The sequence below is a fragment of the Gouania willdenowi genome, chromosome 22, assembly GCF_900634775.1.
Source record: "Gouania willdenowi chromosome 22, fGouWil2.1, whole genome shotgun sequence".
Lineage (NCBI taxonomy): Eukaryota > Metazoa > Chordata > Actinopteri > Blenniiformes > Gobiesocidae > Gouania > Gouania willdenowi.
This window is the reverse complement of record NC_041065.1, coordinates 34,450,142-34,472,988: the sequence shown is the minus strand read 5'-3', so window position 1 is coordinate 34,472,988 and position 22,847 is coordinate 34,450,142. Positions and strand designations below refer to the sequence as shown.

The 22,847-nt window shown below is 40.5% G+C and overlaps 1 protein-coding gene across 2 annotated transcripts in view; it reads left to right on the top strand.

The window, feature by feature from the left end:
• dync1h1 (dynein, cytoplasmic 1, heavy chain 1) overlaps positions 1-22,847 on the top strand; it is a 57,645-nt gene that overhangs the window by 20,655 nt on the left and 14,143 nt on the right. Inside the window, exons 24-58 of one of the 2 annotated variants that reach the window (XM_028438479.1) lie at positions 450-623; positions 706-1,060; positions 2,030-2,224; positions 2,311-2,593; positions 2,666-2,766; positions 3,771-3,930; positions 4,018-4,258; positions 4,892-5,075; positions 5,178-5,390; positions 5,468-5,706; positions 6,275-6,431; positions 6,515-6,739; positions 8,659-8,889; positions 8,985-9,125; positions 9,219-9,452; positions 13,350-13,556; positions 13,637-13,758; positions 13,831-13,996; positions 14,065-14,228; positions 14,317-14,446; positions 14,517-14,650; positions 14,728-14,842; positions 15,356-15,517; positions 15,598-15,812; positions 15,889-16,093; positions 16,713-16,886; positions 17,015-17,134; positions 17,225-17,345; positions 17,843-18,038; positions 18,676-18,793; positions 19,393-19,608; positions 19,683-19,895; positions 20,715-20,842; positions 21,654-21,807; positions 21,899-22,045. In XM_028438479.1, coding sequence (XP_028294280.1) covers positions 450-623; positions 706-1,060; positions 2,030-2,224; positions 2,311-2,593; positions 2,666-2,766; positions 3,771-3,930; positions 4,018-4,258; positions 4,892-5,075; positions 5,178-5,390; positions 5,468-5,706; positions 6,275-6,431; positions 6,515-6,739; positions 8,659-8,889; positions 8,985-9,125; positions 9,219-9,452; positions 13,350-13,556; positions 13,637-13,758; positions 13,831-13,996; positions 14,065-14,228; positions 14,317-14,446; positions 14,517-14,650; positions 14,728-14,842; positions 15,356-15,517; positions 15,598-15,812; positions 15,889-16,093; positions 16,713-16,886; positions 17,015-17,134; positions 17,225-17,345; positions 17,843-18,038; positions 18,676-18,793; positions 19,393-19,608; positions 19,683-19,895; positions 20,715-20,842; positions 21,654-21,807; positions 21,899-22,045 — 6,340 coding nt within the window. Of the gene's footprint in view, positions 1-449; positions 624-705; positions 1,061-2,029; positions 2,225-2,310; positions 2,594-2,665; positions 2,767-3,770; positions 3,931-4,017; positions 4,259-4,891; positions 5,076-5,177; positions 5,391-5,467; positions 5,707-6,274; positions 6,432-6,514; positions 6,740-8,658; positions 8,890-8,984; positions 9,126-9,218; positions 9,453-13,349; positions 13,557-13,636; positions 13,759-13,830; positions 13,997-14,064; positions 14,229-14,316; positions 14,447-14,516; positions 14,651-14,727; positions 14,843-15,355; positions 15,518-15,597; positions 15,813-15,888; positions 16,094-16,712; positions 16,887-17,014; positions 17,135-17,224; positions 17,346-17,842; positions 18,039-18,188; positions 18,385-18,675; positions 18,794-19,392; positions 19,609-19,682; positions 19,896-20,714; positions 20,843-21,653; positions 21,808-21,898; positions 22,046-22,847 lie in introns of both variants that reach the window. The other variant, XM_028438480.1, reaches the window with a different exon arrangement.

Below are 22,847 nucleotides of genomic sequence, written 5' to 3'. Positions count from 1 at the left end.
TTGATTGGCCAAAGTACGTCTTCTAACTCTTCCTCAGCTGTTCAAAGTGAAACAGTATGTTATTGTCGAGCTGCTGCTTCAAAACAATAATCAAATTAAAAGTGGAAATAGTACTTATGTGGTGTTCTCTGTTGTAGCCTAAAATGTATTTATTTTTCCTGGTAGACGTGAATAAGTCATGTTCAGTCTCTTCCCAACCCCCAGACTTAAAGAGGAATTAAAGGCAAATAAACCTTTTTTCTATGTAAACCTCAATTTGAAATGATTTCCATGTAAACACGAAGCAGAACACTTTTATTCAGAATTTTTAAATTCTAAATAATTAATTCCGAGTTACAAAAAACATCATGTAACCGTGGCAAATGTCGACAAAAATGTGTAGGTTAGTAGTGATAATCCTCTTTAAATGTGCTCTGACTTTTTTTTTTTTTTTTTTTTTTTTTTTGCAGTATCAGCACTGAGTTTTTGGCCCTGATGAAGAAGGTGACCAAATCTCCTCTAGTGATGGATGTGCTGAACATTCAGGGAGTGCAGCGGTCCCTGGAGAGACTGGCAGACCTTCTTGGTAAAATCCAAAAAGCCCTCGGTGAATACCTGGAGCGGGAGAGGTCCTCTTTCCCTCGGTATGTTGAGAATAGGTTGGCCAAACAAGAAGAAGACATGTTTTAACAGACAGAATTTCACGCATTGTCATTTTGTTGTCAGATTTTACTTTGTGGGAGATGAAGACCTGCTGGAAATCATCGGTAACAGCAAGAATGTGGCCAAACTCCAGAAACACTTCAAGAAGATGTTCGCTGGGGTCTCCAGCATCCTGCTCAATGAGGACAACACCGAGGTCCTGGGAATATCATCACGTGAGGGGGAGGAAATCCTCTACAAGACGCCCGTGTCCATCACTGAGCACCCGAAGATCAACGAGTGGCTGACGCTGGTCGAAAAGGAGATGAGGGTGACGCTGGCTAAGCTCCTCGCTGAGTCTGTAACAGAAGTCACGGCCTTCAACAAAGGCACAGCCATTGATCTGAGCCAATACATCAACTGGATCGATCGTTACCAGGTTGGGACAACAACAATCATGTAGCTTTTTTAATTTGTTTAATGTACCCTGATTGTTAAGGGTGTAAGGAAAAAATTAATTCGGTGTATTTCACCGCGTGATTATCGGATCGATCCAAAAAAAAGTTCCCAAATTGTTTTTTAGAAACTGTTTAGCAACAACAAAAAACTATTTATCTGTGCTAACACGCATAGCACGTAAACGTCCGGTCACTAGGCGTCAGTGAACCACATCAGACCTTGTTAAACTTCCTCCATCCTCAATGTATTTTAGCTGTTGATTGCACTATTTTAACTAGTACAGTGCCCGGTGGAAGTATGTATTCATATAGTGGGAGGAGCTTAAGTAGAGTTGTCAATTATGGCCAAATAAGTATGTGTTAGAAGGTTAGATGTACAAAGAGGTGTACGTACTCTGTACTCTGTACTCTGTAATGTTATAAAGGGTTTATTTGTGGGTACAAAGTAAAATAGTGTGTGTGATTTCCCTGGTTTAATTCTATGGGACATGAACATAATAAATGATAAATAAAGTTTGTACCATTGCTGCGGTTTAGGTAGAATCTGATAAAAGACACATAAGGTGTTAAGGTGCTGTTAAAACCTTTCCTCGTTGTGGTACCGCGGAGAAAGAACAGTGTCTCACTTTGAAAGCTTATATAAGTGCAAGTGCGGCTGCTCAAACTCCCCTCCCCCCTCTCCGGTCTAACCCTCCGTCCGGTGATTTTAAAATAAAATGAAAATTAACTTTTTGCAACACCAAATAAGTTCAAAATAATGGATGCACAAACTTGTGCTAATCGCACGCTGGCAAAAACCTTTCAAGTCAACCAGACATGGCTTCAGTGAGATATTTGCGCCGCAAACACACATGCAGACAGTCCTTGTATTGTATCGTATAGTTAGATTAATTGCGATGCACACCCCTACTGACAGTTCATGTATCCTTTGTGTTGTCGTTGCTCCACAGGCCCAGCTGGTTGTGCTGTCCGCTCAGATCGCCTGGTCTGAGAACATCGAGTTGGCCCTGACCACCATTTCTGGGGGCGGAGACATGTCGCCAATGCATGGAGTGCTTTCAAACGTGGAGGCCACCCTCAACGTGTTGGCTGACACTGTGCTGATGGAGCAGCCTCCACTACGCAGGAGGAAACTGGAGCACCTGGTCAGAACAACAGATTTCATAATCAAATATTTAAAGAAAATCATAATTAAAAACTGACTGAAACCCATCTTTGTCTTCTTTCTTAGATCACTGAGTTGGTGCATCAACGTGACGTGACCAGGACTTTGATCAAGAACAAGATCGACAACCCCAAGTCATTCGAGTGGCTCAGTCAGATGCGCTTCTACTTCGACCCGAAGCAGACCGACGTCCTGCAGCAGCTCTCCATTCAGATGGCCAATGCCAAGTTCAACTACGGCTTCGAATACCTGGGCGTCCAAGACAAGCTGGTGCAGACCCCACTGACCGATCGCTGCTACCTCACCATGACCCAGGCACTGGAGGCTCGCCTCGGAGGATCACCTTTTGGTACGGATCATTGATTTAGGTTACTGGTAGTAGCATAATCTGTAATAACACTCAACTGTGTGCTTATTTTAGGTCCTGCTGGCACAGGAAAGACAGAGTCAGTGAAAGCCCTCGGTCACCAGCTCGGCCGCTTCGTTCTAGTCTTCAACTGTGATGAGACGTTTGACTTCCAGGTAATCACCAATAGGGTGTTGTGACTGTTTAGTGACGTCACGGCTGAACCAAGAGCAGTGGCGGGTAAAGACTCGGTGGAGGATGCCCGTTTAATTTTAAGTCAGAGTAGGTGTGGCAGCATTTTGGCTTTCTGAAGGTGAGACGTAAGGATAGAGTTACAGTAAGGATAAAAACTGTAAATTCTAGCATACACACACAATTCCTTAAAAAAAAGTAAATTCCAAGCTAGGAACATAACCTGCACTTTAAAAAAAGAAACTGTATTTACGATTGAAAACTTTTTTTATTTTATGTTAAATAAAAAACTTTTCATGGTGATAAACAGAAATATGCAGTTTATACTATTTATGAGTTGAAATGGTTTGTAAAAGTTTATAAGAAGAAAATATATTTAAAATAATTCTTGACAATTTAGATAAAACAATAAGAATCTGTATTTTGACTATCTTGACTTATTTTGACTATTTTTATCTATGTATTGGAATTCTAAGAAGTTAAGGGCATCATTATGTCCCAATCTTTGATTTGAGTTAAAAAAAAAAAACATTTAAAATTTGGGTATGGAATCGTTGACTATAGCAAAATGTTTAAATGATACAAAATGAAAGCATTAAATTAAATTAAATTAAATATATCGGTTCTGCAGGAACTTTACTTGAAATTTCCTTGATTTATTTTTTGTGTAATAATAATGCAAGGAAAATTAGTCTATCAACTGTTTGAGATTAAAAATGACGGCCATCTTGTGATATAAGCAGAGGAAAACTGAGCCCTGTAGATATTGTGGGGTTTAATTTAGTTGTATTTCTCAGTCTTTACAGATACTCAAATTCAATGAGTTTGTAATTTACACAACTATTCATATTTTCTGTCATTTTTCTTTCTCCTGATTTGGATGCTCTAAGAACCGGATTTGAGTTTGACACATGCATTCGACAATTAATATGTACAAGACATGAACTCAATAAAAACCTGGATTTCCTGTTGTTTCTCTCCTCTTAAGGCCATGGGTCGCATCTTTGTTGGTCTGTGCCAAGTCGGAGCCTGGGGATGCTTTGACGAGTTCAATCGCCTGGAGGAGAGAATGCTGTCGGCCGTATCCCAACAGGTCCAGTACATCCAGGTGGCTTTGAGGGAGCACAGCAACCCCAACAGAGACAGGAGTATGGAGAACTCAATGTGATTCTACTTCACCAAAAACCACATGTAGTGTTTTCTGATGGTTTTAAAATGATCTGTGCTTCTCGCAGGCGTCCCAATCACTACAGAGCTGCTGAACAAACAGGTGAAGGTGAGCCCCGACATGGCCATCTTCATCACCATGAACCCTGGCTACGCAGGCCGCTCCAACCTGCCCGACAATCTGAAGAAGCTGTTCCGTAGCTTGGCCATGACCAAGCCCGATCGGCAGCTCATCGCACAGGTCATGCTTTACTCACAAGGTTTCCGAACAGCAGAGATCCTCGCCAAGAAGATCGTTCCCTTCTTCAAGTATGTGTTAATTATGTTGGACGAGACGATGGCTGTGTTTGAAATGTTACACTAATGTACTCTCCACTATAAACTCAATGAGTATATACCGTCTACCCTAACCCTAGACTATAGTGTATATCGTCTACTATAGTATATACTGTCTACTGTAGTCTATAGTATATACTGTCTACTGTAGTCTATAGTATATATCGTCTACTATCTACTATAGTATATACTGTCTACTGTAGACTATAGTATATATCGTCTACTATCTACTATAGTATATACTGTCTACTGTAGACTATAGTATATATCGTCTACTATCTACTATAGTATATACTGTCTACTGTAGACTATAGTATATACTGTCTATTATATACTATCAATCAATCAATCAATCTTTTATTTGTATAGCGCCAAATCATAACCAATGGTATCTCAAGACACTTTACAGTAGAGCAGTCTTAAGGACGGACTCTTCATTTTATGGATACACACATATGCATATATACGTATATACACATACATATGTATCCCACACCCAACATGAATTCATACTAGTATTAGTATGACATTTTGAACTCAGCCTAAGGGACTTTTTTTCCCAGGATATGTTTTAACTCTAATTCCACCGTGTATTGTGATATTTAGGTTATGTGACGAGCAGCTGTCGTCTCAGAGTCACTACGACTTTGGTCTCCGTGCTCTTAAGAGTGTGTTGATCAGTGCTGGAAACGTCAAGCGTGAACGGATTCAGAAAATCAAGAGGGAAAAGCTTGAACGTGGAGAGGATGTTGACGAGAACGAAATCGCAGAGAACCTTCCGGAACAGGAGGTATGGAAAGATGTCAAGGCCAACTTTTTTTTGTATTTTCTCACACAAATAATCTATTTGTGTTAAATTTGTTTCATTCTGTCTGTGCTTCACTTCCTGTAGATCCTGATCCAGAGTGTGTGTGAAACTATGGTCCCCAAACTGGTGGCTGAGGACATCCCTCTCCTCTTCAGCCTGTTGTCAGACGTCTTCCCAGGAGTTCAGTATATGCGTGGAGAGATGAATGCTCTGAGGGAGGAACTCAAAAAGGTCTGTGCGGAGATGTACCTCACCTATGGAGATGGTGACGATGTGGGCAGCATGTGGGTGGAGAAGGTACAAACCAAAGCTTTAAAACTTCTGTAGCATTTGAGCTGCTGTTGTTGAAATTTGTCACTTCATGGTTTTTTTAGGTCCTTCAACTGTACCAGATCACCCAGATCAACCATGGTCTGATGATGGTGGGACCCTCGGGCAGTGGGAAGACCATGGCATGGAGGGTCCTGCTCAAAGCTCTGGAAAGGCTAGAGGGTGTGGAGGGTGTGGCCCACATTATTGACCCCAAGGCCATCAGCAAGGACCACCTGTACGGAACCCTGGACCCCAACACTCGAGAGTGGACCGACGGCTTGTTCACTCACATCCTCAGGAAGTGAGTTCTGTTTTTTTAATGTTTGTACTGATATATCTACTCAAGTAGAAGTTGAGTGATTGCACTTAAGTCCAAGTAAGTCATACATAGAATATTCAAGTCAAAGTAAAAAGTAGCTGAATTAAATAGTTACTTTTATTTTTGGTAATACATTTTGCCATGGTTCTCTTGCATACAGATCTTGCACAATTTGAATTTAATTTATTGTCCACAAAGGCATCTGTATGTAAAATAAAAGGTTTGTTAAAATGTACAATTCTTTTTTAAAAATGAAATAACACTAATTAATTCAATTTAAATTTGTGTGGATTTTTCTTAGAAAATTGCTAAATTATTGTAATGCGGCCAATAAAACAGTACGCTTTATTGCCCGGAAATTACGGTAATGAATTAGATTACTACTTTTAAAATGTACTTAATTAGAAGTAAAATGACTGATTTAGAAATATACTCAAAAAAGTATATAGTACAACTCAATTACCGTAATATGAGTACTTGTAATCCATTACTTTCATCTTTGTAATTTAAGATTGTTTGAATAAAGTGAAAATGTTCTCGCCCTTTAAAGGATCATTGACAACGTCCGAGGAGAACTGCAGAAGCGTCAGTGGATCATCTTCGATGGTGACGTGGACCCAGAGTGGGTGGAGAACCTGAACTCGGTCCTGGATGACAACAAGCTGCTCACGCTGCCCAATGGAGAGCGTCTCAGTCTGCCACCGAACGTACGAAGGGGAAAAGCTTCTGAGGCTTATCTGCTGGATACTAGAATGTATTTGTCCTGAGTTTCTCTTCTCTTTCCCCTCAGGTACGCGTGATGTTTGAGGTGCAGGACCTGAAGTACGCAACGCTGGCCACCGTGTCCCGCTGCGGTATGGTCTGGTTCAGCGAGGATGTCCTCAGCACAGACATGATCTTCAACAACTTTTTGGCTCGTCTACGAAGCATCCCATTGGATGAGGGAGAGGATGAAGCTCAGCGCCAGAGGATAGGAGCAGAGGATGAGGAGGAAACTGCTTCACCAATGCTACAGGTAATTGACCCTTGCCAGAATCTAATGTGTATTTTTGCTCATTCTGATGCTATTTATTGGAGTATTTTCAAATACTAAATCTTTTGAATCCTTACAACCTTAGCTCAAAGGTTATACATATAAACAAACCACACACAGTCGTTAAAGGTGTTAATTGTTATAAATAGGGAAATAGAAAAATTGTAAATGTTTTTTTCATCAAATTAATAATTAAAGACACAAAAGACATTGGTCTGAAATATTTCTGAATGTTAAAAACTAAACAAGACATTTATGAACACTCAGCAGTGATTTGAACAATTTGAATTTTGGCGATATGATCATTTTTATGAACAGAGTGCAGAGATTTGATCACTACTGCTGAACCAAAACAAAACTGAATATAGAAACCCAGTGTGTGGCCGTGCATTTCACCCCTTCAGTGACATCCTACTCAGTCCTAATACACCTCATAATACCATCAAGATGACGCCACAGCTTGAGAATCCATACACATCACCCTTAATATAGGCTGTTCAAGCAACGCTTCTTTTCTGGAGCATTTAAAATCAATAAGCTCACCTTCACAAGGACAGGAAAGATCACAGATACTGCCAAATCTTAAAAAATAAAAGCTGATTTTAAGAGATTAGTCAGCAAAAATTAATATAAGACACCAACGAGGCAATAATGAAATCAACAATTCATTAAAAATTCAAAAAGTAAAGCACACACATTATTTGCATTTATTTTGGAGAAAATGCAACAGCAAAACAACTGAACATGTTGCACAGCTGTGCATCCCACGTTTTTTACATTATAAATTGCATTGGATCAGAATTTACTTTTTAATTTGTTTTGTCATTTTATTTTGCTACTATTGATTGATTACTAATTAAATAAAATGGAAAAAACATATTGAAAATACAAAATAAAATGTTTGCACTCAACAACATGGATCTCCTCATCGTCTGTTTTGAAAATAAAATCTATCCTCAATAGCTCTTTTGTATTAATAATAATAATAATAATACAGTTGATCTGTGCGCTTCAGGTCCATGACTAAGTTCTTTTCTTTGGACATGGAGGCTAACGCTAACGTGTCTGTCCGCTCGTGTTTCTTGCCTAAGTTTTAAGACGCTTCAATGCTGAGAATGAACGCTCATCAGAGGCTACATTTTAAAGGCTTCCAGGTTCTCACGAGTGCTTATCCAATCACAGGACGCATAGATGTCAACTTCAGCATCAGACCTTTGAGGTGGCCTAGGTGTGGCAGACTTCAGAGCTGATTGGCTAGTGCTACAGACTGTGTCCGTTCACTTACAGTGCACGGGCACCCAGTCTATTAATCCTGAAGGTAGATTTCATAGAACCTGGCAACACAAGCTAGCTGAAATATGATTGGATAAAAACTCAAGAAGATGAAAACAGACAGGGGAGAATCATTTTATTTAAAAATATGAAAAAAATACATTTACTTTTCTGTGTATGTTTAGGCCAGCAGAGAAGGCCTTGTTGGCCCTGATGGTCTACCACTGTAGAAACCTTAACTAAATATTTATCAACAGTTATTTTGTTTCAACTATATAATTTATGTATACATTTTTAATATACATATGTGTTGAATATTTTACACAACGGAGGTACAAAGATGCTTGTGAATTATAAATTAATAATATTAAATAAATGTATTTATGAATACAAGTTGCATGTTTTGCACAATGTCACTAACGTAATTTTGGAACGTAAGATGGTGGCAAATGTCTTAGTTTTCTTTTTCAAAAATAAAGAGCGTTCTAGCTGCTCGAGACACCCATTTATACGGAACGATGTGCACAGAGGGGAGGGGATCGGGCCGCCCGCTGGAGGTTCATCCTCTCAAGGTTAAAGAGAACTGAATCCATGTGTTTTATTTCTTTGTGTGTGTGATTTTTAAACAGATTCAGAGGGATTCAGCAGCGATCCTGCAGCCATACTTCACATCTACAGGTCTGGTGATCAAGGCCTTGGAGCACGCTTCTAAGATGGAACACATCATGGACTTCACCCGCCTGCGGTGTCTGGGTTCTCTGTTCTCCATGCTGCACCAGGCCTGTCGCAACGTGGCTCTGTACAACAACAACCACCCGGACTTCCCCATGCCCATCGATCAGCTGGAGAGATACATGCAGGTAAGGCTGCACATGCTTATTATCCTTGTCTCTTTTTTTACACAGTGATCCACGTTTGCATCATGGTGATATTAACTTTGTTGTGCTCGCTGCAGAGGTATTTGATTTACGCCGTGCTCTGGTCCTTCTCTGGAGATGGACGATTGAAGATCAGGGGAGAACTTGGAGAATACATTAGGCGCATCACCACAGTGCCCCTCCCTTCTGCTCCAAACGTCCCCATCATTGACTATGAGGTACGACCTTATTGTAAAACTGAACTAAAGCTACTGTTTGCTCATTAACTTGTTATCCGCTCACAAAGGATTGTATCTCATGTGCGTGTTAAGGTGTGCATCTCTGGCGAGTGGCAGTCCTGGCAGGGCAAAGTGCCTCAGATCGAAGTGGAGACCCACAAAGTGGCGTCCCCAGATGTTGTGGTTCCTACTCTGGACACCGTTCGTCACGAGGCGTTACTGTACACGTGGCTGGCAGAGCACAAACCGTTGGTGCTGTGTGGACCTCCTGGCTCTGGAAAGACCATGACCCTGTTCAGTGCCCTCAGGGCGCTGCCCGACATGGAGGTGAGAAACTTCTCCTTTAGTCAGGTCAACTAGAAGCTGCTGGGGTTTCCAGTGCAGTGGCAAACTAGGGATGCACCAATCTTTAAAAAGCCTGACCTGCTGATCTACTTTTTTTTTAATATATAACTGACATCATACTCTGAATATTCTAATCTTTTTTTATTGTAAAACATTGAACAACATCCTTTAGTCTTTAATTTTTCAACTTTTAAAAACAAACAAAAGTTGTGCAACATCTTAAACCACCAATAATGTGTTCCGAGTATTAGGTTTCCTTTTCATGCAAGAAGAAGAAAAAATGCAGCAGCTTTGTGGATATTTAAATATAATAATATCAATCTAAAAATAACTTGCATCCGTTTACGAGACAAAAGCTCCTAAAAATCAAACAATTTGCAAGAAAAAAAAACTGCAGTATGTGGAACATTTTCAAAAGTCAACGTGTAATGAAAATAGTCTGAGAACAACTAACCTGTGCCATGTTCAGTCACTTTTTCATGAGTGGAAGATTTCTCTTGATGTCCAATGCCATGAACTCCCTCATTTTCCTGGTAGTCTGAGTTCTTTTCACACACTGAGACTGTGTCCTAATAGTCCCTCCTATCTCCTTTCCTATCCACTTTTGACGTCACAGGGTTAAGGAAAGGTGTTAGGAAAGGAGTTAGGAAAAGGCAAGGCAAGGCAAATTTATTTATATAGCGCATTTCATACTCAAGGCAACTCAATGTGCTTTACATGATAAAACATTCAATTGTTTAAAATCAATAAGAACATTTAAAATCATCAGTAAAATCAATTAAAATCATCAGTAAAATCATCATTACATCAACAACATGACAAAAAATCTCTCTCAATCATATGCAGTAGAGAAAAAAAGGGCCTTTAACTTTGATTTAAAAATGTTCACATTAGATACTGACTTCAGCTCCGCTGGCAGTTTGTTCCACTTCTTTGCAGCATAACAACTAAAAGCAGCATCACCATGTTTACTGTGAACTCTGGGCTCCACTATCTGATCTGTGTCCATAGATCTGAGAGACCTGCTGGGTTCATACCTGACTAACATGTCACTGATGTATTCTGGACCAAACCCATTCACAGATTTATACACCAGCAGCAGAACTTTAAAGTCTATTCTGAGGCTGACTGGGAGCCAGTGTAAAGACTTTAAAACTGGAGTAATGTGCTCTGACCTCTTTGTTCTGGTTAAGACCCGAGCTGCAGCGTTCTGAACCAGCTGTAGCTGTTTGATGCTCTTTTGGGGGATTCCTGTCAGAAGACCATTACAATAGTCCAGTCTGCTGGAGATAAAAGCATGGACCAGTTTCTCCTGGTCTTTCTGAGCCATTAAACCTTTCACTCTGGAGATGTTCTTTAGGTGGTAGAAGGCTGTTTTTGTGATAGATTTGATCTGACTGCTGAATGTAAGATCTGAGTCAATCAGAACACCAAGGTTTTTGACTTGGTCTTTATCTTCTAAAGATCCAGACTCAGATAATTGCTGACAGCAGTCCTCTTTTCCTTGTTACCAAAGACAATCACCTCCGTCTTGTCATGGTTTAGTTGAAGGAAGTTTTCACTCATCCATCAGTTTACTTTTTCTAAACAGTCACACAACACCTCAATGGGACCATAGTCATCTGGGTTCAGTGATAGATATAGTTGTGTGTCATCTGCATAGCTCTGATAATCAACCTTACAGTTCTGTAAAATTTGTCCTAAAGGAAGCATGTAAAGGTTAAACAGAAGAGGTCCAAGAACAGATCCCTGAGGAACCCCACAGGACATTGGTAATCTGTCAGATTCAAAGTTTCCAATGCTTACAAAATAGCTTCGCTCCTCCAAGTATGACTTAAACCATTGCATTACTTTTCCATTTAGTTCAACCCATGTTTGCAATCTGTGCAACAAAATTGTATGATCTACAGTGTCAAATGCAGCACTTAGATCCAACAGAATGAGAACAGATACTTTTCCTGAATCAGTGTTCAACCTTATGTCATTGATCACTTTGATCAGAGCAGTTTCAGTGCTGTGATGAGAACGAAAACCTGACTGAAATTTATCAAATATTTTGTTGAATGTTAAGAATTGACTCAGTTGGTTGAAGACCACCTTCTCAATGATCTTGGCCATGAATGGAAGGTTCTGATTGGTCTATAGTTAGCCAGTATAGAGGCATCCAGTGTTCTCTTTTTAACAGAGGTTTCACAGCAGCTACTTTCAGGGATTTTGGTACGGTGCCTGATTGGAATGAGCAGTTAATTATCTGACACAAATCAGTGACAATTGACTTTACAACAGTTTTATAGAAGTTTGAGGGTATTGTGTCAAGGCAACACAAAGGCCATCATGTGTGTTTTAACAATCGGACACTTCCACTAGGTGACGTAATAATCTGACAGCTGTGAAGGTTAGTGACGTCTGTCAAGGTGAAAAAACTCCACATTTCCTAAAATAAACAAAAAGCTCATTTCTAACACTTTCCACTGATATGTCATAAATCACAGGTTTGAATGTAGATCAAAGGAAAAGCGGTTACCATGGCTACGAGGGGCTAAAGGTAAACTAAAGAACGTCACATAGAGAATGGTTGATCACATTCACCTTCTACTCATTAATATGAATTATGTATAAAAAAAAAAGTGGATGAAAATGTATCTGATCTATTTTTCTAGAACCACAGAGTGTCTGTTATGTCAGTTATAATCTAATAATATGTCTATATATAATAATATATGGGTTTTACATTATTTAAAGTTGTTTAAGGCATTTTATTGCATTAGTAACTTACAAGATCTCTGTTACTTGTCGGACATTGTGAGTTTTCCGCGAGCGCTCACGTGTGCGTTTCCCTTTAAATGTTGTCGCTGCAATGAATTGTGGGTCATCTAAGGCAATGAACCTTAATCACATTGATATTAAGGTTTTCACCACTGCGATAACGTAACCTCAGATGCTGAGGTTTTTTTCTTTCGACTCCATCATTTGAGTGATATATATGTTCACCAGTCAGAAATGCTGAGAACCGCCTTCCTGGGCTGCTGGCCAATCAGAGATGGTTACAGGACACACGCTTGTATGCGCTGCAGCTAGGAGTGCAAAGGAGTGCACTAACAAACACTACACTAGGGCCAGGGTTGGGCTCAATTACATTTTTCAGTTACAATTACCTCTTCAATTATCCATTTTCAACTACAATTCAATTACGATTACGTTGACCAGCATTTTTTTGAAATTACAATTGAATTCTGATTATTTTTATCCACCTGAAATTCAAATACAATTATGCTAAATGTCTTAACCATGTCTTAAATCAGCTGTAAAATATCTAATTTGTTTCTCATCTCTTGGTTACCTTGTTAGGCTTAAATCAAGGCTATACACCTTTTATATATATCTCTTTTAAATGGTAAATTATCTTCATAACATAGCTCATAACAGCCAGTCCATGATAAAAGAAATAACCCTGCCCTTTATGAGGTACAGCAGACCATGATTCATGCTAACGTACTGTAAAACCTACTACCTGCGTGGGTGTGAAAATTCACAAGGTGTTATGGACCATGGCATCTGATCAATACACACCTATAGAATGTAACGACCAACCCTGATGAACATGTTTATTATCTCACCTTTAGGAGGTAGAGCAGACAAGGATTCCAGTTAAACAATTGAGAAAATAAAGAAATACAATAGGTCAGTGACTTTAAGGGTACACTCACATTAGCAGCCCAGGTCGTGCATGTGTGAAACCATTTGGGGGTCTATTGGGGGCCATTGTGAGGCTTGTGTAAATGATAACTAAATGGTGAAGGAACAGTGGATAGAAAAGGAAATGAGAGGGAACATTAGGACTCAGCCTTAGTGTTAAACTTATTTTTAAATGTCTACCAGGTTGTTGGTCTGAACTTCTCCAGTGCCACCACACCAGAGCTTCTGCTGAAGACCTTTGACCACTACTGTGAGTACAGACGCACCCCCAATGGTGTGGTCCTCGCACCCGTCCAGCTGGGCAAGTGGTTGGTGTTGTTCTGTGATGAGATCAATCTGCCAGACATGGACAAGTACGGCACACAGAGAGTCATCTCCTTCATCCGACAGGTTTATAAACACAGACACGACTTACAGGGATGAGTTAAAATGGTCTGATCACTCACGATAGCATGAATATTCCTTTACAGATGGTGGAACACGGAGGTTTCTACCGTACTTCAGACCAGACGTGGGTCAAACTGGAGAGGATCCAGTTTGTTGGAGCTTGTAATCCTCCCACTGACCCTGGAAGAAAGCCTCTCACTCACAGGTTAGCCCAGTGATGTCACAGACCTTCACAGAACGCTTGATCAATGCTCACACTGATGCGGTGCGTTTGCAGGTTCCTGCGTCATGTCCCCGTGGTCTACGTGGACTATCCAGGCCCAGCTTCTCTCACACAGATCTATGGAACCTTTAACCGGGCCATGCTTCGTCTCATCCCGTCTCTGCGAACATATGCTGAACCCCTGACTGCTGCCATGGTGGAGTTCTACACCATGTCTCAGGTGAAGAACATTTCATGTTCTGTCATTTATTGTTTGCTTGATGACATTAAACGGTTCCCATATTTCAGGAGCGTTTCACCCAGGACACCCAACCTCACTACATCTACTCTCCCAGAGAGATGACCCGCTGGGTGAGGGGCATTTTTGAGGCCCTGCGTCCCCTGGAGACTCTGCCGGTGGAGGGACTCATTCGTATCTGGGCGCACGAGGCCCTGCGTCTCTTCCAGGATAGGTGTGTGTTCCAGTAGTTTTACATTAATTGAGCTTTTGTGAGCTGTGACATGTACAACGTTCCTACAATGATCATAAATGATTTCCAGGCTGGTCGATGATGAGGAGAGAAGGTGGACAGATGAGAACATCGACATGGTTGCTCTCAAACACTTCCCCAACATTGAAAAGGAAAAGGCTCTCAACAGGCCCATCCTCTACAGCAACTGGCTCTCCAAGGTAATTAAAAATGGAGTGCTTTGTGTTTGGGGGTTTTTAGATTATTTTAATCTTTGATTTTTAAATGCAGGACTACATCCCAGTGGAGCAGGAGGAGCTGAGAGACTATGTGAAGGCTCGTCTTAAGGTCTTCTATGAAGAGGAGCTGGACGTTCCTTTGGTGCTCTTTAATGAGGTGCTGGATCACGTCCTTAGAATTGACAGGTGACTAAAGACTCATCACTTTTCTTCTGGAAGGATAATTTGGCAGAAATCATTAAAAGTAAAACCTTCTTCTTCAGAATCTTCCGACAACCACAAGGCCATCTTCTGTTGATTGGAGTAAGTGGAGCAGGAAAGACCACGCTGTCCCGCTTTGTGGCCTGGATGAATGGGCTGAGTGTCTACCAGATCAAGGTTAGTCCAGTACAGGCGTTCGACACACGACTTGTAGGGTTGTAATGAAATGGTCAACTCACGATACGATATGAAAAAAATTCCAATGTAGAGTAACAAATATGTAACAATTTGATTAAAACAATAAACAACTTCCCTGCAAAAGGTGGAGTGTGTGTGATGGAGTAAATAAAGAATGAAAACAACATGAAATAGAAATTACTCCCGAGAGTGAACTTTTCACTATTTGTACTCCATGAGCTGTCTCAACCTCTACTTAGAAGAGGCTTTAGTGCTCACTTGTGTTGAAATAAAGTCGTTCCATAGACACTTTCATTAGTTTCCAGACAAGCACGCGTGATGACTGCAGTGTTTGCTTAAATAAAATAAACTACTATGTGAAGCAAGAGGGTCAAACAAGTTTGAAGGAGGAAATGACATTTAACTTATTTAATTTGTGAACTTTTGAATTCTATATCACCCTTTTTTTATTTTGTAACATTCCCAATGACTTCAAATCATTATTCCAAACAGGTGCACAGAAAATACACTGGAGAAGACTTCGATGAGGACCTTCGTACGGTGCTGCGTCGCTCGGGCTGCAAGAACGAGAAGATCGCCTTCATCATGGATGAGTCCAATGTGCTGGATTCAGGTTTCCTTGAGAGAATGAACACCCTGCTGGCCAACGGAGAGGTAATCTTTACTCCTCTCTGCTCATTAGGGTCAAAATTACAATTTCTGTTTTTCATTTTGGTTTGAAATTCTGTCCGTAGGTTCCCGGCTTGTTTGAGGGTGATGAGTATGCCACTCTAATGACTCAGTGCAAGGAAGGAGCCCAAAAGGAGGGCCTGATGCTGGACACTCACGAGGAGCTTTACAAGTGGTTCACCAGCCAAGTGATCAGGAACCTTCATGTGGTTTTCACCATGAACCCATCATCAGAGGGCCTGAAGGACAGAGCAGCCACATCTCCTGCCCTCTTCAACAGGTAGAGACTCATGCTGCGTATTTATCACTGTGCAGATTGTGTGATTATGCATGAAATGAGGAAATCCCTCCGTCAGGTGTGTGTTGAACTGGTTCGGAGACTGGTCCACTGAGGCCCTGTACCAGGTGGGTAAAGAGTTCACCAGCAAGATGGATCTGGAGAAGCCCAACTACAAGGTGCCAGACTACATGCCCGCAGTCTACGACAAGCTGCCCCAGACGCCGTCGCACCGAGAGGCCATCGTCAACGGCTGCGTGTTTGTCCACCAGACTCTCCATCAGGTACGAACAGCAGCTAACTGTATGAATCAGGGGTTCCCAAACTTGTTTGGGTGTTCCCCACTTTGAATGAAGGTGAACTTTCAAGCCCCACCTGTTCCCATTGCTCCCCAAATAATCCTAAGAATAATCATATCTTATAAGTCAAAAATCAAAAACTAAATTAAACTAATCACCTGCATAAAAAACTAGTGTAAAAGTGCAGCAGTTAAAAATACAGAAAATAACAAAACATTGTTTGCAACCTGTGGCAAAAAGATTAAGAAAACAAAGAAATAAATTTTGAAGTAATTTTGAATCATTATTTTTGCACTTTATATATTCCACATTTACATTTTATTCCCAGTTACATATCTAATGCAGTATATTCATTTAATGCTCTTTCAATTTCTGCTACATTTTAGGCTTCTCGTTATTACTTTCTTTGTGTGTATGTGTTTTGTTTAGTGTTATTGATCTTTATTGTCCGTGAAGAAAAGCATTTGGCATGAAATAGTTTGTTGTACCCCACCTGTCATATCTCCATTCCTCACAAGGGGGCGCACCACACTTTGAGAAGCACTAGTATAAATGATGTCCTAACCCATAAAGAACACTTAATAGCTCTTTTAATCTTAATAAGGCCAACAATCGTCTGGCCAAGCGAGGTGGTCACACCATGGCTATTACTCCTCGCTCCTACCTGGACTTCATCAACCAGTACGCCAATCTGTTTAATGAGAAGCGCAGCGAGCTGGAGGAGCAACAGATGCACCTCAATGTTGGTTTACGCAAGATCAAGGAAACTGTAGACCAGGTAACACAACTTTGCTTCTCTTCACCTCATTAAAAACCCGATAAAACCACTTTCCCAAAATTGATAACAATCCAAACTTTCACCAGGGCCTTCTACTCACTTTGTGACTTTATATTTTATTCCTCAAGGTGGAGGAACTTCGACGGGACCTTAGAATCAAAAGCCAAGAGCTTGAGGCAAAGAATGCCGCTGCCAATGACAAGCTGAAGAAGATGGTGAAGGACCAGCAGGAGGCAGAGAAGAAGAAGGTTTGCCGATTTTAAAAAGAAACCTGATTTCATGTTGCTTGCAGCTCAGTGTGGTGTGATCCCTTCATCGGATATCTGCTGTGAATCCAGGTGATGAGCCAAGAAATCCAGGAGGCTGTGTACAAGCAGCAGGAGGTGATTAAAGATAAACAACTGAGCGTCAAAGAGGACTTGGACCAGGTGGAACCAGCAGTTATTGAAGCTCAGAATGGTACAGTTCTTATTTTGCTCTTCATGTCCTGCCATTATAATCATTGAACCAAAATGTGAGTGTATTTAAAGGAATCCTCTACCGTATTTACAAATGTGGCCTAAAACCATTGAAATTTACTCTTTAGAAGATCTATGTCTAACAAATGACATTATTATGCACAATATTAGTTTTATAAATAGGACTACTTCACAGTTTTAGAGCCTGTGTTCCTCCATCTTGAAATCACATGATTGATGATGTCACACTGCCTGTGAACATCCCATTGTTTTCTATTGGATCCTGTTAAAAGATGTAAAAACGGGGGCCGTGTGACATCATCAATATTGTGCATAATGATGTGCTTTGTTAGACATAGATTTTCTAAAGAGTAAATTTCAAAGGTTTTAGGCCACGTTTGTAAAAACAGTGGATGATCCCTTTAACAGCGTCCTTCATCCTTGTCACTGGTCTGTTTGCTGTTATAACGCTCCCCCTTGTTTACCTGGTGTCGATAGCTGTTAAGTCCATTAAGAAGCAGCACCTGGTGGAGGTGCGTTCGATGGCCAATCCACCTGCAGCTGTCAAACTGGCCCTGGAGTCCATTTGTTTGCTCCTGGGAGAGAGCACCACTGACTGGAAGCAGATCCGCTCCATCATCATGAGGGAGAACTTCATCCCCACCATTGTTAACTTCTCTGCTGAGGAGATCAGGTGAAGTGGAATGGCCTGTTCTGAAAGCATTCACTAAAGAGCTCCATCTTTCTCCCTTTCTCTCTTTTTTCCACTTCTCCTCCTCCTTCCCCCCACTCCCTCCCTCCCTCTTTCTTTCTCACCATCTTTGGTACGAACACGTTCCTCCAGCCGTGAGTTCTATTAAGCGGCAGCACCTAGTAGAAGTGCGGGCTATGACCAATCCTCCCGCTGCAGTCAAACTGGCCCTGGAGTCTATCTGCCTCCTGCTGGGCGAGGAAACCAATGACTGGAAAAAAATCAGACAAGTTATTATCAGGGATAATTTCATCAGCAGCATAGTCAACTTTTCCTCTGAGGAAATGAGGTACCAGCGTCCAAATGTCCATTTTTTTTATCCATCATCAAATGGAAGGATCCAATCAATCAGCACTGTGGGCACACGGCACAGCTGTGATCAACACTTGATTTTAGTTTCTGTAGAAGAAGAAGAATCAGTTGATGTTGAATCAGATGTTTTTTTCACCTGTGCCCACGGTGTCGTGATTTATTTTGCTTTTGATTCTTTTTATGTTCCCGGTTTCAATCCTAGAATACGATGTCTCCAACATTATATTTATTGCTTTATTGATATTCTGTCATTTTTTACTTTCTACAGTGACTCGATCCGTGAGAAGATGAAGAAGAATTATCTTTCCAATCCAAGCTACAACTACGATCAAGTCAACAGGGCTTCCCTGGCTTGTGGTCCGATGGTGAAATGGGCCATTGCTCAGGTAAACCTGTAACAATTTGTTTTAGCAACAAATTCATTTGAATCACCATTCGTTGTTGCCGACTCAATTCATGGATTATATTAGTTAATTTAGAATGATTCGATCCATAACGATTTCCTAACCTTTTATCCAAAATGATAATGTAACAATTGTGAGTGAAATAAATCCCTGGATACTGGACAGTGCAGATGAGGTTTCATAGATTCCTGTTGTTTCTTGTAAGGGAATCATCTATAAATTGATTATGGACATGAACAAACGAGTAAACAACATTTAATGGTAAATATATTAACATTTTATTTGTCCAACCAACACTTCAGTTTAAATGATCAGGATGTTCACTTTTCATTACTTGATACATTTTCATATTAGGTTTACCTGACTTTTCTGCTTGGTTTTTCAACATAAAAATAGTCCTTAGTATACATCCTTATATCAGTTTTCTTTTATACAGTATATCAGCCCATTTATTGGTTATCCCCCCATTAATCAGTCTCGGCCGATTGGCCCAAAAATGTTTGAATCTGTCGCGTTCTATTGGGAATTTAATGGAGTAGAAACCTTGCCCGTCTAACACATGCTGCCTCTTTGTCCTTCAGCTCATGTACGCTGATATGCTGAAGCGTGTGGAGCCGCTGCGTAACGAGCTGCAGAAGCTCGAGGACGATGCGAAGGACAACAAGTCAAAGGCAGAAGAGGTGGAGCAGATGATCAGAGACCTGGAGGCCAGCATTGCACGTTACAAGGAGGAGTACGCCATTCTCATCTCAGAGGCTCAGGCCATCAAGGCTGACCTGGCTGCTGTGGAAGCTAAGGTAATGTCTTCAAAGCGTAGCTTCCTTCCACTCTTCTGTGTAAAACAACAAATGTTCCTCTATCCTCCTCTCAGGTGAACCGTAGCACTGCCCTGCTCAAGAGTCTGTCAGCTGAGAGGGAGCGCTGGGAGAAGACCAGTGAGACGTTCAAGAACCAGATGTCCACCATTGCTGGGGACTGTCTCCTCTCTGCAGCCTTCATCACTTACGCCGGATACTTTGAGCAGCAGATGAGGCAGAACCTGTTCACCACGTGGTCCCATCATCTGCAGCAGGCCAATATCCAGGTATCATTAGCTCAACTTTGTTTATTCATATAGCACCCTTCATACACAGGACATGTGGTCATAGGTGCTTTACTAGAACAGACAGATGGCAAAGATCAATAAAAACACAGAAGGAGTTAATTACATAAATTCATTGGAGAACCAAGTGTATGTATTAAAAAAATCATAATTCTGGGTTAAAAACATATGTTAAGGTTTCATTCATTCAGACACATTTTTCTGGAAAAAAACAGGCAGTTGACAGTCATAATATGTCAGGAGATCAGAGGCATCTGCTGATCGCTTTGATGTGTAATTCTGGCAAGTTCATTTTGTCTTTTTTTTTTTACTTCTCTTTATTCAAAAAGAAGACAAATTGAACTGTCTGGAATTATTACACAGAAGTCAAGGACACATCGGAGTGATCAGCAGACCCTTCTGAAGAAGACTGGCAGTTGACATCAGGAGATCAAAATAAAAAATGTCTTTTAAAGACATCTGTGGAACTGTGGACACGGATTGAATTCCAGAATTTAAGGGTATAAAACAGGACGTGAGATGTGGGTCACACAAAGAACATTTAAAAGTGAAGCTGAAGGATCTGTTAGGGAGATAAAACAAGAGGTTTGTGACGTATAGAGGAGCAAGGTCCATTTACAGCTTTAAAGACAAAAGAACTTTTGGCATATTTTAGTTAGAAAAGTCTGACTTTAACAAATGTTTAAATGTATTCACAATGCTGTTAATTGGACTGCATACATTTTATTGTGGACATTTTGTTGAAGTGTTTTAAATCAATGTATTGTATTTAACATACTCATGTTTGTTTTTTACTACCAGTTCAGAACGGATATCGCCAGAACTGAATATCTTTCAAACGCTGATGAGCGGCTGCGCTGGCAGGCCAGCTCTCTCCCTGCTGATGACCTGTGTACGGAAAACGCCATCATGCTTAATAGGTTTAACAGGTCAGTGTCACTTTCTCTTTATTTTTTTTAACACTAGTGCAGTGCATGTAGGAAGTATGTCTTGCTATAGAAAAGTGGTCCAGTGATGATGTCATCAGTTAGAACATTGGTCCTAACTGGCTAATCACTGCACTCCAGACTGCACCAGAGCCAATCACTGGAGAGCCCACCCCCACTCCCCACCCCTTTTGGAAGATTGTAATATTAGAACATTGGTCCTATCTCTACAGTGATGATGTCATCAGTCTTACCTCCACAGTAATGTCATCAGTTAGAAATAATGTATTGGAGTCCAAACATGAACACACCCCAAGTCACCCACTGACCCCCCCCCCGATCACCACCTCCATGATGACATTATCTGCTGCACTGTGTATATATATATATATATATATATATATATATATATTTATATTTATCCTTTATTCTCTATCTATCCTTTATTTATCCCTCATCCTTTATATTTATCATTATTATTATTATTGTTGCTGGGTTGTTCTTTGTTTTTTTATTTTTTTTTGTTGTTTGTTTTGTGCACCAACTACCAAGACAAATTCCTTGTACTGTCCTTAAAACTGTACATGGCCATTAAAACATTTCTGATTCTGATTCTGAAACAAATGTAACCTTGTACACCTTTGAATCAAGCAGCAGCCATGTTGAAAGTCTCAGCTCTGTCCATCCCTGAACCGCAGAGATGTTTGAGCCACAGACACACAGATTTTTTGCTTTATAGATATAGATGTTGTCATTTTTGGAATATTTGTTAAATGTTTATAGTTGACCTTTTTCTCTATGTTGTGATTTTCAGGTACCCGTTAATCATCGATCCTTCAGGTCAAGCTACCGAGTTCATCATGAACGAGTACAAAGATCGTAAGATCACCAGGACCAGTTTCCTGGATGATGCCTTCAGGAAGAACCTGGAGAGTGCCTTGCGTTTTGGAAACCCACTGTTGGTCCAGGTGAGATTTTTTTGCAACAATTTTATTTTCTTGTGTGGGCATGTGTGTCCAAAATCTGATGATTTGATAATCAACATAATTACAATTTAAGGATGTGGAAAGTTACGACCCCATCCTAAACCCAGTGCTGAACAGAGAGGTCCGCAGGACTGGAGGGCGTGTCCTCATCACCCTTGGGGACCAGGACATAGATCTGTCACCGTCCTTTGTCATCTTCCTCTCTACAAGAGACCCGACGGTAAGAAACTCTAAATATGGTCAGACATTTCATTCAATTCAACTTTACTTGTATAGCTCAAATTACAACAGTCATCTCAATACACTCATCAAAATATAAAATTCATAATAAGAAAGAAAAAACCCAACAAGATCCACATGAACAAGTATTTAGTGACAGTGAGAAGAAACAACTCACTTTAACAGAGGTGGCAGCCATCTGCGTGGACTGGTTGTGGTTAGTGGACAGAAGGACCAACAGAACAGGATAGAGAGATAGAACATCAGAGTGTTCCAGACTAGTTGAGCCGTGAACCATTGATCAGGAAGTGACATCATCAGCTTCACCTGAAACAGAGCAGAGAGAGAAGGAAGAGGAGAAGACACTGACTGCAGAAAAACATGATACATTATTATCAGGTCAGCCTGTCTTGGCCTTGGACCTCACTCCTAGTGCCTAGTCAGCACTTATTATAAAGGTGATCAATCTCTTCCTGTTTATTGATTAGATAACAGTGACTCTAAGGTCTGTAAATGTGACTGTTTATAGACAAGCCCATATCTGCTCTAGTGGTTATGTTATGTTATATTATTATTCAGACATGGGCTCATGTCTTAAGATAAGGGTTTATTCCAAGGTTTTTCAACCTTTGGGTCGTGACCGCATGTGGGGTCACCTGGAAATAAAATTAAAATTGGGTTGTCTGAAATGTCTAGTTATAATAAAATGAAATATTTACACATTAGAATTATTTTTTTAAATTTAAAAACAAAATGGATTTATTTTTTAATTGCAGCAGTGTCCTTAGAGCAGAGTTTTTCAA